Here is an 18,748-nt window from a genome sequence, read left to right as displayed (position 1 = left end):
TTTTTAGGATCTCTCAGGAGCATGTACAATCAATGTCTTGCCTGCCCTAGGCAGCATTCCTGAGCCTAGGAGGATCAGCTGGCATGGCTCTTAGCTCTCATTTTCTTTTTTTCTGGCTGCCAATTTGTAGGTAACCAACCTATTTTTATGTGACTTGCTGCCTCTCAGAAGTTGGTGGACCTTAGTCCGCTCCACATGAGTATAATAATACCACTGGATTTGGTGCCTGGATAGTAAATGCAGTCTGATACTTCTCATAATGTATTCGCAGGTACTCACATCAACAGCCAGATTCGGTTACTTTGGTCATTAACACAGTTTATTATTGGCACAATTACCAGTAAAGCATACATAAAATACAGCTGTCTCATGACACACGGAGCCACGGTGTCTTTACATGTATAGAGGAACATATTAATATGCAAATGGAAAAATTAGTTCTCTTATAAAGTTTCACATAAATACACTGAACTTGCCCCAAAAGAAAAGTCCCCAATGAAAGAACCAGGTGAAGGATTTACAAAATATTATACAAGAAATATAGCATGAAAAAAAAAATTAAACACAAAAACACCAAAACTCAGTCAACTCAGATACAATTTAAAAAAAAAAAAAGGAATACAAAGAGTTTCAGATTTATTAAGCTTTCCACAAAATTAATGGATTACATGGCTTGAAAATATTTGGACCCACAGCTAGTTTACAAATGCATACATTTCCCAGGGTCCATTTGTCTTTGTGTACATAATAAAATCTACCCATATATTTTTGACGATTCCTTGTTTCAGTACTTGGCCTAAATTGAAACAACTCAGACTCAAGAACCAATTAGGATCAGCTTGCCAGAAAGTCGCCTAGCTGCGTCTTCTTGGGTTCTTGCCACATTGAAAACCAATGGAGAGTGAAGAGGGCAGCGGGAGGGAGGAGGGTGCATATAAATTACTTTCTCCAAACAGAATTTTTTCTTTTCTTTTCTTTTTTTTTTTTTTTAACTGAAACAAGAAACTCTCAAATGCAAGTCAAAAAGCAGAAAATATTTTACAATATTAAAAAGTCGTCTGTAGCTGGGGGTCGGACAGCACGGCCTTCGCTGAGAGCATGGACAGGAAGTTCAACACAAAGGGGGAGGTGAGACCGTGCCAGGAGGTGCCTTAGCCTCTCTTGCTTCTAATTACCGTCAGGGACAGTGTTTGTACGTCTCATGAAGGCCTCCAAGGAGAGGCCACGGAGGCTCATTTGAATGATCCTCTCAATTAAAAAAGGAAAAAAAAATTGCAAGAAAGAAAATCAGGTCATTATGTTTAGAAATAGATGTTTGCATGGGAATGTTTTGTGTGTTTTAAATTTCACCTCTTTCCTGTCCTGATAAGTAGAGATTTGCGACTGGAATTCTACCCCACTGGGCCTATGGACAGTGGAATCAGGTGCCGGTGGCCCATCTTATTGGGAAGCCTGGGGTGGGGGGTTTTCTGATTTGGTCTCTTGCGTGGCGGGAGGTTTACTGTTCCACGGGCTGTTGTTCCCCAGGGCAGGTGAATTGTTGAAGTCTTCCTCGTCGTCCATGCCGTTGGCCGCATCATACTGCGTGTTTTCTAATCTAGTGATTAGCCTTTCGTCCTCGTCCCCAAACTCACCTCCCATCAGAGTTGGCTCTCCTACCACCATCACATCCTGTGAACAGCAGCTGACATTATTACAGGGAAACCTTAGGGGGGAGAAGCTCAGCTTAAAACAACAGTGGGAGGAGCTTGGGGGACCTAGGACAGACACACTCGTGTGCGCTGTACAACCGGGTCAAGTCTCAATGTCGGGGGCCGAGACGCATATTGGATTTCTACAGGAAATAAACATCGCCTCCTGATGTGTAACAACCACGCGAGTTTATGTCCTTAGTGCGCAGCCTGACACCGGAGAACGAGCAATGCTAGCAATCTGCAGAAATAAAAAAATGGATTTTTCAAAATTAAAAAAATCCACGCTTTGAACTTTCTGACCCGGGGCACTTTTGAGAGGGCTATAGAACATTGTTTTTTGCAATACTTCCAAAAATCGCCACCTTCACTGAGGGCTTCTGAGTGGCCCTGTCAACTTGCAGAGATCTGGGACACATGGGTAGGTAAGGTACCTTTCTGCAATACCCACACAACTCATTCCAAATGGTATTTACTAGGTCCCCATGATATACATTTTAATTGAAGACAGAATCCCTCTCTTCTCTACTCTGCCAGGTCCTTTTATGCAGCCAATATCCTTGACATTCTGCTACTTAATTATGGTAATTAATTTAGGTAAAGTTTTCGATAAAAACAATGTTCACACTGATTTGACAATTTGCATAGCTAATTAAGTCATTAGCAAAAACCTGCTGATTGCCAACAAGCCCTGAATTTACCATCTGTTATTTCATGGTGCCTGTCACCTATTTCCACACAGGCAACCCTGCTACCAATCTGGGCAGTAAAGAGAACCAGTCTGTCCAGCTGGTACCATAAAAGAAAGATGAAGAGCAAGCTAATTATAATTACACCAATGGAGCTGGTAGTCATCAGGGATGGGGGTGTGTAAGAAGAATCCAAGTAATCACTCCTTTAAGTGCAAATTGTCCTTCCATGCAAACAAGAGAGCCACGACTGTAGCTGGGAGCTCCTGTAGAAGCCACAGCTAGAAAAGCCTGGGCTGGGGTAGAGACAGGGGCAGCAGCAGGGATACACACAAGACACAGCTCCAGCTTCTTTGTTTAAAGGGATTACATAGGGATGATGACCCAGGCTGTCTGTCAGGTAGATTCTTCTGGGTAGGATCTGAGCAGCATTTACTTAAAGGTTCAGGGCTTGAGGAGAGTGAGTTGCTCTTAGTCTCTAGGAAACAGCAAATAGTCTTTCTAGGCCAGCTGTATTGGAGTGATGGGTGTACAGCTCTTCACAGGGAAGTTAATTCAGTAAAATGGTTGATCACTGGGCTTTTCTTTCTTCTTTTAACCCTGGGGTGCTTTACTTAGCCTCTGAAGAAGGGAGTCGTATTCTCTGATCCATCTAGAGCTATGAAGGTGCCCATTGAACAAACTCTTTAATTAGTACCCCACCTATTCTGGGATGGAAAAGCCTGTTTTGTTTGTTCCTTCCCTGCCCCCTTCTTTATTTGGACCAGATTATAAACACTCTGTTTTTCTGACTAGTCATTCTATTAAACTGGTAGGTTTTAAAGAGAAACGGCCCAGGTGGAGTAAATGCATAAAATGTGAGCTTGGTTAACTGAGCAATAGAGAAACTACTAAGGATACTGGCCAGATATTGAACCGGGTGCTTCTAAGAAAGTATTTACTAGGCAACGGAGAGCCAGAAATGACATTGACATGTAAGGAGACTCATGGGGAGGGACTCTTAAGATGAGATGCAAAATAGACACTGTCTTTCTGACTGGGAAGAGTGAGCACGTGGTTTTAGATGGAATGTAGACACCGCAAAGACTTGTGAACATCATTCTGTTAGCTGAGAGGCCACCATTTCACTCACGGGAGTTCGAGGATAAGAAGTGTCACTTAGGTACAGGCAATTAGGAGGCTGTACTTATGACAAAGAATGAAAGGAGATAGAAAGAAGAGGGAGGGAAAGATTGGCAGGGCACAGCATGAGGATTAATGAACACACTTGGAAGGACATAGGGAACATGCACTGCGTGTCACTGAGCAGGAGAGGGCCCTAGAAGCAACCGCATGGGTCCGGCTGTGTTAGTACTGTGACTCCAAGGCCATTTGGAGAAGCTGGAAGAGTATGAAGAAGTGAGGGGTGGTTTGAGAAGCAGAGGAGAGATGGAAGAAGTGGCCAGCTTCAGTGTGACTTCAGAAGGAAAGTCCCCAGCATTGCAGATGTGTTCTCTGCAGTAGAAAATGACATTCATGCAAGAGAAAACAATAGGCATGTAGCGGTCTGACGCACTCCAGTGGGTTCTAGCACAGGCTTGTAATGTGTGGAGAAGGCCACCTCACCCCCACACACTAGAACTAGCTGGAAAAGATGCCCAGGCATAGGTGTTTGCGAGCTTTCTGTTTCAGAGAGCTGCTACACTGGCTTTATTGGTTATTCTCATAATATTCTTAATTAGAATCATAACTCCTTCCACTGTGTGTGTGTGTGTGTGTGTGTGTGTTTGTGTGTGTGTGTGTGTGCGTGTGATCTGACTGGTAGCTAGCTGTAAAAAGAACTTTATATGCATATGCTACTTGAGGACATTTACAGAGTTCTATGAACATTTCTATTAGGTTCCTTTCACACCTTTACAAAAGTACAATGATGCTCTGCTCTGGCTGTCTCTTACTTGTTACCTTCACACATAGTAAGTGGAGATAAGTGGTACATTCCAGGCTGCTGCTAGCTAGGGGATATGAAATGCAAGTTCCCACCCCCATGTCCTGGAAATCCCACTTCAGTAGAGAGAGTGACTTTCCTTCCCATGTCCAGCCTTGGTGACCCACTGGGGGCACAGGAATTTATCTGAGAGTATCCCACATACCCTTGGATCCCCATGAGGCTAACCTCTGCTCCTGAGCTGGGAGCTTGGAGGTAATGCTGGCTTTTGCCCATTTCACACTTTCTCACTAATCCCCCGTGCAAGGACCACCAACCTCTGAGGAGGACTGGAAGTGACTCCTTTCAGGGCCCCTCAATGCTTCTCCTTAAATTGGCCAGAAGGGGTCACTGCTGTTGAATGACACAGGTCTCCATCCCTCCCAGGGTTGAGGCTGCAGTTCGGGATGGCTCCTAGCCCCTGCTCATGAAGTGAGAAGCAGAATCCAAGGATTAAACCCTAGTCCTGGCCACACACTCACACACACACACACACACACACACACACACACACACACACACACACGCACGCACGCACACGCACACATACACACACTGTTGCTGCAGAATCTCTGCAGGCCAGAGTTGTGCTCACTGGACCAGGCAGCTGATGCCTGCAGATCATTTCTATTCAAACAATAAGACGATGTTGATTCAGTAGAAAGTGCTTAAAAAGATGTGGTCACTCTTGTTTAAAAATCCATTGAACCTGAAGACACTTAAGAGTCTGCACATTTTCATAACTTGATTATCTTCCCTGCATCTCTGGTCATTTGCAAGTTTTATTTAATGGGAATACCTTAAAATTCACGCTACAGGGACACTACTGGTATGCATCTTTCTGTTTAGTGGTGCCTTGCCCACACAAAATCCACACTCATGAACACTCCCCAATGTAGAGATCCTCTACCAAAATGCAATTCTTGGCTTGGAGGACAGGAGGGTCATGAAGCAGAAAACCTTATGGGCTTGTTAAAGTTGAAATGATTCCACCAAGACCAGGTATGCCAAAACATATAAGGTACATTCTTACTCTCAACTTTTACACTCATAGTAGATATCACCAATGGATGGCCTACCAAACAGTACCTGCCAATATCCTTCTCAACATGGTGCTCTGTGAGCTGGCATGAGAGGGAACTTCTTGGTCATGTCCAAGTGAAATAGTGATCTCCTTAATGACAGGGCATCCTTGACCTTGTTTTCAAGTAATTTTTAATCTTGGAGTTATAAGTACCCTGCACAGTAAGTGTTACATACGGTAGGATCTTAGAGAATCCTCCCTGAGCAGACCTAAATTCCTTCAGTATCCATGCTTTTCAGTAGCAGCATCGTGGTTCCAGAATCCTCTGAAGTCCATGTTCTTTGTTTGCTAGAGGAACCTAACAAATGTTAGTTCTAAATTCAGGACTAGAGGAATACACTGGCTACATATGTGGGCATTTTCACTCCATCTATTTACATGGGGACAGTTTCTCTGTTCACTATCTGCATTCCAGTATAACACGGAGCAGGCACAACTCTCTGATGCCTTAATAAAAAAAAATGCAGATTTTTCTCTGCCAACTTTTCCCCTCTGACTGTCAGGCATAGTTGAGTGCAAAGGTCTATTAGAAAATAAAGACTGCTTTGAAACTTATTGCATTACTTGAGGATAATAATTCTTAGTGATCTTAAAATTGTAATGTTCCATCTATGGTAGGGTGGCTATTATTTCTACTATCTCCTTCTCTCTAATGCAGTGAACATGGAAACCACACCCCAGTTTGTGGAAGACAGGAAGAATTCCAAAGTCTCAGGGAATCCTTGAGCACTGGGTTTATTTTGTCTACAGAGAACCAACCAATAAAAAGTGGGGTGAGGGGCAGATTAGAGAGGCACATTTGCAAGTGGGGAATTTCCGAACAAGTTTGCTTTTATGGGAGAGATGAAGCACGATCAGAGAGAGGCTGGTGAGGACAACAGAGAGAGAGACAGTGAGCAGAAAGGGTCAGGAAGCCACAGAATGGGAGAGGCGTACTTCCAAAGCCATAGTGTCAAGGAAGGGTCAGGATTCAACAGACTCAAATGCCTGGTGATAGTCATGAGCAAGGGTAGAGAACCCTTGAGGAATCATGGCAAGTGATGGCAGCAGGTGTTTGCAAGAACAGGAATATTTGAAAGTGAAGTCTAATACTGCAATGAGAATTTGGAGGCAGGAAAGGCCATGGTTCATTTTGAGAAGAATCAACCAGTGATGAAGAAAGCCTTGCGGTCTACTCTCTTCTGAAACTACCTCCAGCGCTCACTTTCAAAGTCATATCCAGCCCTCCTTGCAAGGGGCTTTTGTCCAGCCCCCCCCCAAAAAAAAAATGAAAGGAAGGGGTCAGGGGTCAAAAGAGGTGGGATCAAACCAGGGGCTGTCTCTACACGAGCTAACGATGTACCTGAGAAAAGTTTACCCAGCTATACTTCTAGTGGCTGCAAGCTAATTGCCTGATTCTTAAATACAGGGAGGCCCATGCTGGGAAGACCCAGGCAAATTACAGTATGGGGCCAGAGCTCGAGGGACCAGTTTCCAGGGGCATAGTGGGTCTCCAAGGCTGCAGCTGTGAGGCCTTAATATACCACCAGGCATGCTGCTAAGTGATGCTTTAATTAAACCTCGAGTGCCATATCTCCTGTCAGTGACTCTGATGGCTTTTTAATTCAGGTCCCATCACAGCACGGACTCTTAATATTCCCTCCTAATTCCCCGTTCACAGGGGACGTTACTATGGCAGGATTCTTACCTCTTGTCCCATCCCACCTTGTCCCTGCTGTGCTCCCCCCCACCCCCATTCCCATGGCTGGCCAAACTTTCCAGAACCCTTCTCTCTTTCTTTTCTTTTTATTTTTTTAAGTTCTTAAAGGAATCCCAGCCCCTTGAGTTGGGTGATGAGAAAAGGCAAGGCTTCAGGCCTAAAAGTAAAATGAGACTTACAGGTACCTGACTGGACAGGCTCAGGCTCGCTGCCGGGGTCTTTTTCTTGCTGCCGGCACTGTTGGTGGTATTTCCGGCGCTGCTGTTGGAAGTGCTGCTCGTGGAATTTTTTCTTTTTCTCCTTTTGGTTGTCGGTTGCCTTGTGGGTTCTGCTGTATAGGGAAAAGGGAAGAGGGATGGGTCCCAGGGCAGGAATATAAGGCAACTGAGCATACTGTCCTTCCAATGGCGCTCTTTTTACACATTGAAAAGAGAGCTATTTAAAATATCCCCATTTTGTGTAATCTAAAAATAATAATAAAAGAAAATGGTTGATTTATTTCTAGCACAAACTTTGTGAAATTCTTTTTCTTCTACACATAGCTATGACATGCTTTTTATTTAATTGTTCAGCCTAATTATATACCTACGATTCACTAAGAGTACTGTAGGAGCAAGCTACAGGTACCGCTTTCACAATTGAATTTAAAATATTTTTACCACTAGGAAAGTTGGGAACTAGCCTCCCTTTTCTCTTTGTAGCAAAGCAAGCAAGGACCAGTAGGTATTTCGGAAGATGCAAGGTGTTTGTTGTTGGCAAAGCTGTGTGCCATAGTAGCCCCTACTGTATCCATGTATCATGGTAACCTGTTTCCCTTATACCTTGATATTCTTGAAGCCTTAACCTTGGTGAGATTAGGGCTTCTCGGGTGTAGGAACATCCAATGGTTTAGACTCTGGTCTTTAATAAAAGCTATTTATTAACTTCAAGATTCTTAGAAAGAATGTTTCAGTGTGCTATAAAGAAAATAGACTTCTTCAAGAAAGGCATATTCAAATAGGGGAAATATTGGGGCTTCAATAATGGGACAGCGATTTACTGGGAAATTTGATCCATGGCAATATATGGTAAGCATTATTAATTATGCTTGTTCCTTTGTCCTGTATCGAGACATATCCAATGCAGTACCATGCTGACACATCCATATACATAGTAACTATACCGTTAAAGAGTTTTACATATTTATACCAAATCATGGTTGGAATACCCTTGGTAACTAACCCTTCCTGACGAATGCATCATCATCATCTTTTTCCTTTTGATAGCCCTTCATCCCCAGAACCTCTGAGAGCGTATTACAAAGATAGTGAGGAATGAGATCATACCTGGCGGCGCCACCATCCGCTGCCACTTCTGAAATAGGCAGGTCTTCAGGCAGTCTCTGGGACTGAGGTTGTAGGTTTTGTGTCTTGACATCAGTTCCTGCATTGGCTCCAGTATTACACACAACTGCAAGGAATTCAAAGTCACCCATGTTCTGCTACTTGATCATATTAATTACAATAATAATTCTAACTGCTGGAATCCATTAGACAACTAAAGGGTTTTTCCCCCCTTTTATCCTGGTTTTGATTTTTCTCTATGTAAGATTGAAGGGAAAGAAATATTACCCAGTTGATTATAACCACTTAATGTAGCATGATTTACACACAGGGACACACACACACACACACACACACACACACACACTCCTGTAGAGGCTTGGGATTAGACACAGGCATCTCTGTAATGAATTCAGAGGTCTCTCTCTGGGTAAAGGAAAAAGCTCTCTTCCTTGGAGCGCACTGCTCTGATTTCAGCTCTGGCTGCTGTTCTTGTTTGTATAACCTCGTACTATGCGTCCCAATGCTGGCTTACACAGCGCTGGTTATCTGGTGGGGAAATGCATCTTTTAAACTTTGCAGAACAAGGTGATGCTTCTTGATGCTGATTCTCATAAAGACAGATGCCGAACACCGTATGTGTTTTTATTCATGGGCTCATTTTCACTTCTAGCTTACCCATGAAAATAGTATAAGTGGCACAGGTCACTCTATGTAGGGGAATTTACCCTGACTCCACAGTTAGTCACCTTGTTGCCTTCTTTATTTAGCTTTTCTGCTTTACTTTGATCCAAAATATCTGATGACAGAGACCGAATAAAACGAAAAGACAAAATCAGCTAGAATTTTTGGATTCCTTTGGTTGTAGGTATGTCCGAACACCACTGTACTGAGAGCCTATGACTTGGTATGAACACTTGGGGGCTGCAGTGATGCAAACATTAGCATATGCCTACCCCTGTGCAAATCATAGTTGCCTGAGGAAAGGCCTGTGTGCAGCCAGCCCCTGACTTGAGTTGGCTTTCCTTACCACCTCTCCCCTTACAGCAGACCTCACCTTCAGTATCTCTGCTTTAGAGGTTTTCTGCTCCTAGAGTTCTGTTCTCTCCTCTTTCTGGCAAAAGCCTGTCCCATCCTTGAAGATATAGAGAAGGCTGTTGTTGCCCACCTCCACCCCCCACATCTCCCTGTTTCCCATTGCGTCTGGCCCTTTTTGCTTGCTTCATGGACTTAAGCGGCCTCTGCAGCCCCCTGCTACCATGTCTCTTTCCCACTAGGTCATAGATCTTTGGAATGCTGACACTTTGCTTTCTACCTCCAGGTCCCAGCGTTGGCTCCAACGAACAGACACATTTAAGAAGTAGTTCTTAGATCACGAGACAGTTTCAGGACCAAAGAGTAGTCTAAGGCATGCTTCCATCAGAACCACATGGTCTGACCTCTGAAAACACAGACTTTGATGTTCACCTCCTTCTCTTCATAGTGTCTGCACGTGTAGCCCTGAATACACATTTTAAAACCCCTTATTTGCATGTTCTATAACTTACTCTGCACTGCAGATTCTTTTCCCAAGGGAAACTGATACACTGTCGTGTTTACAGTTTCTGTTCATTCCTTTCTCACTTCCTGCACCATCCCAAGTTCCCTCCCCGAGTCTAAGTATGATCAAGATGCATGTCACCTAGAAAGACTTTACTTGTTAGAGGCAGATTTGCTAAATCCACTAATACCACTTAATGGGCCTTCTATAAACATCTTTCAGTTTCTTCTGAAGAAGGGAGACTTCCCTAAATATTTTAAAAATATTTATTTACTTAATGTACATTGGGGTTTTGCCTGCATGTCTGTGTGAGGGTGTCAGACCCCTGGAACTGGAGTTACAGACAGTTGTGAACCACCATGTGGGTGCTGGGAAATGACAAAGCTTCCCTCTTGGACAACATTATAGATTCCCCCAAAGTAATATGACCTGGATGTAGTTGTTAGATCTTCAATCTAGCGGACCTTCATACTTAATTTAGGTCCCCTTTGAAATCTAAAATGCCAGTAAAGAGAACTTAGCAGAAGGGACAGAATTCTTTTACAATTAACTCTGTATCCCAACATGGTGAGGGCTCTATGTGTGTACTTTCTCAGGATTCGAAGGATATAGAGAACACACTGGTTGGGCAAGATGCCCCATGATCTTCCCTGGCAGAACTGAGAACCAATCACCCCTCTAAGCAGATCCAGGTCACACACAGGCAGACTCAGAGATGTTTGTAGTCATGATTATGGCAAGAAAAACTTTAAGAGAAATCCCAGGGACCGGGCAACAGTTTCTCTTCCTTCCTTCCTTCCTTCCTTCCTTCCTTCCTTCCTTCCTTCCTTCCTTCCTTTAACAAAAAGAAATAAAAAAGGAAAGGATTTCCAATTATTTTGTTTTAGTTCACTTCTTTTTGCTGCACATGCAGTCATGATGGCTGCAAAAGACACAGGTGAGTGGAACAAAATGGGACCTCTCAGTATGGAATCTGACTGTCATCAGAGTCTATCCTGGACACTCTGCAGGATAGCTCTGGGTTTCAATTTCATCTGCAAAACAGATACCCACCTTGCACTGTGAGAATGTGAGGCAATGTGTCTCACACACAAGCTCTCAGTGCTGTAAGTGTTCAGTGCTTTGAGTGTTACCACACGGTTGTTAGAATGCACAGCACAGACAGGGCAAACCACACTTTGTTTCTTGACATCAACCAACACACATTCATTGAGCATCACACTCAGCTGGCAGGAACTAGGCTTTTGTGTTGGGGGGACACACACACAAAAAAGTGAAAATAACCTTCTGCCCTCCGGGAACATATTGTCCCCTTAGAAATGATTTAAACAGATTAAGAAATCTACCCTTGGTTCACAGTTCAAGCGTCTCAGGAAATCATCTCATGTTGACAAAGCTACTTTGCATTACATGACAAAGATGACCTGCTTGGACCTAGGAAATGAGACTATCATCAAGCAGGGTATGGATTGGGAGGGCTACACTTACCATAAGAACTGTGAACTCATGGTTTTTGTTTATTTGCTTTTTTTTTAAACACTGCCTCTCCTCTCTGGATATTGGAATTCTTTTTTCAGTAGCTAATCCTTAATATCTCCCTCTTCCACTTTAATGTGAAAATATCTTTCCATCATTGAAATATCCCAAAGGATATTTCATGCTAATCAAGAATCCCCAGAGCCCTTTTTTTCTTAACAGTGGAGAGGTCCTGGGCTGGAAAGCAGTCCCACCCCATTATTCATGTATGCAGATAAGTCATCAAGTCTGCCATGCTGATGCAATGGCTTTGCAGGGCTGTGTGCTGTAGGTGGCAGAACTATCTCAGATAAGAGCCAGTTTCCTAAGCAGCAAGGCATCATCTCCTGACAGCAAAAAGCCCTGTAATGGTTACAGTATAAAATCAGAAAGATGGCTAGGGAAGTAGGCTTCTGTTGGACCTAACCAGATCTTGGAGTTGTGATCCGTGCTCTTTCTGACGCTTTAGCACATCTTGAGACTCTGGTTTGGAAGTTGTCGAATCCACCCTAGTCCCACCCACTGACTCTAGGTGAACATTCCTACATTCCTCTTCTTATAAGTATGAGCCAGACCACAAGGGCTTGTTTTTTCCTATGCTGCACACCCCCACTAGATTGAACTCAGCATAATAATACAAATCCATTGATTTGGAAGAACAATTTTATAGTAAAGTTGCCGCTGTGACCAAGTTCCCAGTGCATGAAAAGAAAGATAACAATCAACATGTTTGTAGCAACATCTGCAACAGCATACATACAGGTCTGTAGCTTAAGTGTCTCCTACAGTGGTACTGAACAGTATCTCCTGGAATCTCAGGCAGCTATGGAAAAGGTAGGACCAGTAAGGCTCAAGAGGAGACTGGGCCTTGAATATGTTTGAATATGAAGTCTTTCAACCTGTGTGGCTGCCTAGGCTATTTAGGACTCTAGAGAAAGGTCTCTGCTCATCCTCCAAAGGCTCTAAGGATGCCATTTTGCAGATTTAGTGAGAGCATTGGCTAGGCTTACTCTGCATGCTTCTATTCTGACTTCCTGGGATCCTGACAAGGGGGATTTGCTGAATGAACGGATGCATGGATGGATGGGCCAGATAGTGAAGCCAGATTAACAGCAAGGAGTCATTTGTCAGAAGCAGACAAATCAGGCACAGTCCTGTGGGCTTATAAGTGATCAATCTATTCATCCAGTAAATGACTGATTGCTTCTTCAGTGCAGAATGCTGGGCCCAGATGCATACGTCTGTGCTGACTGGGCAGGGGGGACTTGGGTAATTCTCGCGATTCCTGCAATTTCATATTAACAGAGGACCTGGCAAATGTGGATAGCCTGCTATTTTACTTTGTTTCTTTTTCATCTGGTAGTTCCCTCAGAGGAGTCTGATTATCTTCAGCTGCTCATTCACTCTCATCTGGTGTAGTTCATCTACAGAGTTGAAGAAAGAAGCAGCACTTGTCGGTGTTGGCCTTGAGCTACAATGAAGCTGGTGTCCTGGCGTGGTTGGTTTTATCTGCCACAAACATTTGAATACCTATCCTTTTCAAATAATACCTGAGTATGGAAACATTCATTTTTAACAAATCTATTTTTGGGCTATGTATGTGTATAGTGTGTGTGTGTGTGTGTGTGTGTGTCTGTCTGTCTGTCTCTCTGGTGGTAAGTGCAGGTATATTTGTGCTGTGCTGTGGCCCATGGGTAAAGGTCAGAGGATAACCTCACCTTTCATTTTTGTTCGAAGCATAAATTCTCTCTCTGTGTTGGCTGTTGCATGTGACATGCCAGCCGGTTCATGAGCCTCCCATTTCATCTTAAGAGCACTAGACTTTACATTAATTATAATTAATTAATTAGTGTGTGTGTATGTCTCTCTGTGTGTGAGTGTGTGTGTGTGTGTGTGTGTGTGTGTGTGTGTGTGTGTGTGGTGAACAACTGTACTTGTGTGGAGGTCAGAAGACAACTTGTGTGGGTTAGCTCTCTCCTTTTGTCATCTGTATTCTGGGTCATTATCCTTGGTGGCAAACAACTTTGCCCATTACCTTATCTCACTGGTCCCATAACGAGCTATTTTATGTGGGTCCTGGAGATTCAAACTAATGCCCTTCCATTTGTGTGGCAAGTGAGTTACCCACTGAGCTAGCACCTTAGCTCCCAACTGCTCTTTATATCCAGGTCTTTTCAAGGATGCCTGGTGGATACCTTCCTCAGACCTCTGCTTAGGCATTTTTATTACCACAAACCTTCCTCTCTTCTTTCCAGGCATCAAAAGCAGATGTTGAGAAACTATACTCTATGTGTCATATCTGGCCACTCTTTATTCTATAGCTCTTTGTACTATAACAAAGATTATGTACTGTAACAAAGATGAGCAGTTGGTACAAATCCACGTGGTACATAAACCCAAACCCTTTATTATCTTGACATTCCCAGAAAGTTTGTTGGCCCTTGTTCTGAACAGTACTGTCCTAAGGTGGCAGACTGCAAATGACTTGTCACATCTCCATGGCAATACACAAGCAGAAGCAGTCCACCACCCATCCAATCCGCTGTTCTTCCTCCCTTCCTTCCCCCCTCCCTCCCTGTCTTCCTTCCTTCCTTTATTTTTAACTAAGATCCTTTTTAAAAAATATTTTTTCTTATTTTACATATTTATCCCAGTTCTCTCTCCTTCCCATGCCCAGGACCGATCCCCCATCCCATCCCCCATCCAATCTCCAGGGAGGATGAGGCCTTCTATGAGGGATCATTAAAATCTGCCAAGTCATTTGGAGTAGGATCTAGGCCCTCTCCTGTGTCTCTAGGCTAAGGGAGTCTCCCTCCATGGGGAATGTGCTCCTGAAGTCTTTTGTGCACCAGGGATACATCTTGGTTCCACTGTCTGTGGTCCCTTAGACTGCCCAGGCCCATGTTCAGGACATCTGAGTCAGTCCAATGCTGGTTTCCCAGCTATCAGTCTGGGGTCCATGAGCTACCCCCCTATTCAGGTCATCTGTCTCTATGGGTTTCTCTAGTCTGGTCTTGACCCCTTTGCTCATCATTTGTGGTATAGTGGTAAGCATAACTGCCTAACACTGCTTCTTTCATTGGGAAAGATTTACTTTTAAACAAAATAGCCAGATGAACTAGACAAGGTACTTAGTAACACAGTTGATTTGTGATGTAGAAATCTCTTTATCTTGCCTTCCACCAGTAGGGCTTTGCTGTTAAGCCTAGCTCTGCTCTGAAAACCACACCTGGTTCACAGTAATCTAAACCTCTAACATCATCAAACACCCAACTCAAACCCCACCCTGTCTTTGAGCAACCCTACAGCAAGTGTCTCTTTGCCCCTGCAACATTGTTGTTATTATTATTATTACTATTAATTATTTTCTATAATTCCAGCACTCACATTAGTATTGGGATTTTCTTTTTCTCCTGGTCATGTCATTATATATGACCAGACAAGCTTTACTTTTCTTCTTATTTAACAGAGTAATAGGCATACTCAAATATTTGTTGAGTCATAACTTAGTGATGGCTATGGAACACCTGGTCTAAGTCTCCCTGGAGTATGGATCTTGAACATGCTAATTTTATCATTAAGTTTCCTCTCCTCTTGGTCTACTTTTACAGGTGGGGAAGTTCAGATGCAGAGCCGGTGTCATCCAGAACTAATAACGTCTGCTGTGACTGTTTTAATGTAGCTAAGGTAACAGAGCTTTCCGGAGGGCAGGAGGAAGGTTTGGTTGAGTTTGCCTGACTCCATCACTGCTCTATTAACTCATGACTGCTGTTCTGTTTACCTGTGGGAACATGAGCATGAATGGCTTAAATTACCTGTAAGATAAAGAGTCCAAAGTCTTTCATCACCCCCCTCTAGCTCGTTGCATGTGGCATGAATCTGTATACAGAGGACAGATGTTGGGATGCACTCAGTCATTAGACCCAGATTGACCTAGGTCAAATCCTCCACACCTGCCATTTACTAACTGTGTGTTCTTGCCCATGATCTTTAGACGCCTTGAATCTATTTCCTCATCTACAACTGGGAATACATGGTACTTGTATTAGATGGCTTGAAAGAGCTATGGCAAGCTCTTGTTTCAGAGTCAGGGACAAGCCAAATATTCAAAAGATGGATATTGATGTTATGAAGAAATTTTTTCTGCACATCCCCTTTGAGACAGGGGAATGAAACACCCTGGGGCTGGTAAGGTACTCTGTGAAGCTAATTATAGGGTCTCTCTGGGATTTAGAGGGAACTTGTGTATAAACCCCAAGGGGCATTAATCAGGTACTTGACATTTTACTAACCAAGGTCTGAAAATCACCCCTGTGGAGAATTTAGTCACAGATACAGAAGGCTGAAGCCCACAAACTCCAGTTCTTATTCCTAGTGACTCATTCATCTGGCTAAATTGGAACTAGAAAAATCTATTAAGAAGGTGTGGGGACTCATTATGGAGTATTCTTCAACGAGTTGCTCCTAATTGTGAGACACATTACTTAAAAATACGTTAGACAAAGATAATGTACAGAATTTAAAAGGGAAACAAGGAGAGAGAGAGAGAGAGAAAGAGAGAGAGAGAGAGAGAGAGAGAAAGAGAGAGAGAGAGAGAGAGAACAAGGCTGAGAAAAAGAAAACAGTTGCCCACCAGAAGCCAATGAGAATGAATCACAGGCACTGGTCCCCACACCCACACTGCCCAGAGAGGAAAAACAGCCAGCAGAGGAAATGACTTTGCCTTCCAAGCACTGCAATTCCAAACATCAGATTATGATTTGAGTTTATTTCCTGATAGGATTAAAGGTAGATTGGTTGTCAAATTCAAAATATCCTCCTTTTTATCTGAAGCTTCAACTAGGAGAGCCTTTGCCTTTTTTCAATTGTTTTTTCAATTGATTATTCATGCAAGTTATCTTATCCAATGGGCGCTTCAGACTGGGGGCTGCTGCTATTAAGGAGAGGAGGTGGTAGAGGCTGCTTCACTAGATAACAGCTGCCACTCTGGTCTTAAAGGGACCATTGGGGCTTTTGTTTGTGTTTGCTTTGTTTTGTTTTGTTTTCAGTGCCAGCAGACTGATTAATTCACTATCTATTCTTCATCTCACTCTGAAGGCCACTACCACTTGAATACAGATGCTACCAATGGAGCCTTCAATTCACTCAGAGAAGGTGTGTTCTAGCTCCATTGAGGAACCTGAGCAGCCCCTGGAGACGTTGCATCTCTTGGACCCACAAAGCGGGTGAGGGAATGGCAGAGAAAATCAATGTCCTTTCTTTCCCTTCCCACGGTCATAATTTATCTGTGGGATCTATTGGCACGGACAGCCCTCTGCAGTGTTCGGGTTGCCCACTCTTCCAGCCCTGCATCGTGGGGGCAGATCCTGGGTGTCATTTCCCAAGTGGCTTCAAGTAAGGTTTGGTCTATTGGAGACCAAAACAAGGTATATTCCTGAGACTTTGGGTCTGGGGGCAAGGGGTGAGCAGGACCATGCTGTTGGGAACACTGATGAAGAACCCTTGTGCTTTCACAATGTTCATGGTTCCAGCGTCTTTGGTGTCCCTGTCATGTCACTCTACCATTGCAGCCTCTGTCCCACCCCTGTGGGACTCCCTGTGTGTGGTATATTCTGATATCATCTAGGTGCTCCAGCAGTATCTGAGTTCTCAGCATGGTGTCTAGATGTTTCCAAAAGGAAAAAAGAAGCCTGTGTTCTATCATCAACAGACTTCCGGGCAATGCTATCTGTGTCTGCAGGGACATGCACAACTTTGAGGGACAATTAAACAGTTCTTCTTCATCAGCTGTCTGTTGAATCACAGGTCTGAAAATGAAAGGTTGGCTTACTCTGGCAGACATTCATGGATTGTCACTGGATTAGGGCTCTAAAGAGAAACAGAACCAGGATGTATGGATGCATGAGTGCGGTCTTGAGGCAGACGGAATGTTCTCTTCTCTAGGAAGTCTTAGTTCTCGTTCCTAGTGTTGTGAGGGTAATCAGCTTTACTTAAAGTTAACTGATCACAGATGAACCACATTTACAAAATACCTTCACAGCAACTCCAACAGCCTGGTTGAGATGGCACCCGACACTGGCAGCATTGAACTGAACTGGGGTAGACTCCCTTACTATAATGTATAACACCAGGCTCCTGGCCTGTGTCCTCATCTCTAATTAGAGTTTTCTTTTATATCTCTGAGCACTAAGCATTCTGTTTACTGAGGGGATTGAACCAATACTTGCACATGATTCTGACACAAAGTCAAAGAAAAACAAAGAAGGAGTTCATCAACGAGAAGGTGCTGAGCGAGGGCGAGGAAACAGGGCGGGAAGAGATCTCAGGCAGATAGATACACTTGGGAATGGTCGACCAAACCTGGCTTTGGAAAGTGTCACACTGTGGTCCCAGCAGTTCCAAGGGAGGGACTGACTGAAGGAGCTGCAGTGGCCAGGCAGACAGGGGTCAGGGCAATCGAGACCACAGTTCCTCTCTTAAAGAAGAGGTGAAAAGTCCAGATAATGTTGCAAACCTCCACAGGAATGAATGCTTAACAGAAACGTGATGGCTGCTAGATGGTTCCCTTCCATCACAATTGCAAGGCATGAGAAACATCACCAATTAGCATTTGAATGTTTTTTAATGAAACAAAAGCATCAACCATCCTAAAAGACAAACGCTGGCTGCTTCAGTCTCTGAGCAGAGGAGCCCAATGCCCCAGGGGAGACATCATGGAAAACAGTAGTATCCCTTCACAGCTACCTTAGTAGACAGAGGTATCTTTTCTAGCATGTGGGTTCTATTTCCCAGGGAGCTCAGAGACTGCATGTTTGGAATAGCAGAGCATTAAATACTAACATTTATAAATGGGGCCTTATAATCTTAATACTGCAAGTAAGGGAATTGGGAATTGTCCTTGGGAGCTGTTGGTGACGTTTCCAAGGAACATGGCTATCTTGTGTGAACAGTTGTAATCCCCCATTGAAAGCTAATGGAGTGCTTATGTGTGCCTCCTTCCCCAGTGCAAATACCCACAAGACTAGCTAAGGCAACTTTGTGTTCTGGGACTCGGACTGGCATTCCCAAGGCTAACGTTTGGAAGGACTCTCTGGGTAGTTCCTGGTGGGTTGTGACTTTTGCTTTCTTGGCACTGGTGTCCAGAGTGCAGCTAGTTACCTTCTCCTGGATTTAAATCAAGTAACAGCCTTCCAGCTACATGCTGTGCTGACACACAGCAAAGGAGTGATTTCTCAATAATTTGAC

The 18,748-nt window shown here is 43.7% G+C and overlaps 1 protein-coding gene across 14 annotated transcripts in view; it reads right to left on the bottom strand.

The window, feature by feature from the left end:
* Positions 1 to 297: 297 nt before the first annotated feature.
* Ldb2 (LIM domain binding 2) overlaps positions 298 to 18,748 on the bottom strand; it is a 335,390-nt gene continuing 316,939 nt past the window's right edge. The window contains exons 6-9 of one of the 14 annotated variants that reach the window (XM_051174050.1): positions 8,452 to 8,575; positions 7,306 to 7,457; positions 4,622 to 4,767; positions 1,525 to 1,671 (exon numbers count right to left, since the gene is read on the bottom strand). In XM_051174050.1, coding sequence (XP_051030007.1) covers positions 4,660 to 4,767; positions 7,306 to 7,457; positions 8,452 to 8,575 — 384 coding nt within the window. In that variant the 3' untranslated portion in view covers positions 1,525 to 1,671; positions 4,622 to 4,659. Of the gene's footprint in view, positions 1,933 to 4,621; positions 4,768 to 7,305; positions 7,458 to 8,451; positions 8,576 to 18,748 lie in introns of all 14 variants that reach the window. The other 13 variants (XM_051174052.1, XM_051174049.1, XM_051174051.1 and 10 more) reach the window with 13 other exon arrangements.

This window comes from Phodopus roborovskii, unplaced genomic scaffold (assembly GCF_943737965.1).
Source record: "Phodopus roborovskii unplaced genomic scaffold, PHOROB, whole genome shotgun sequence".
NCBI lineage: Eukaryota > Metazoa > Chordata > Mammalia > Rodentia > Cricetidae > Phodopus > Phodopus roborovskii.
This window is presented reverse-complemented; position numbering and strand designations above follow the sequence as displayed.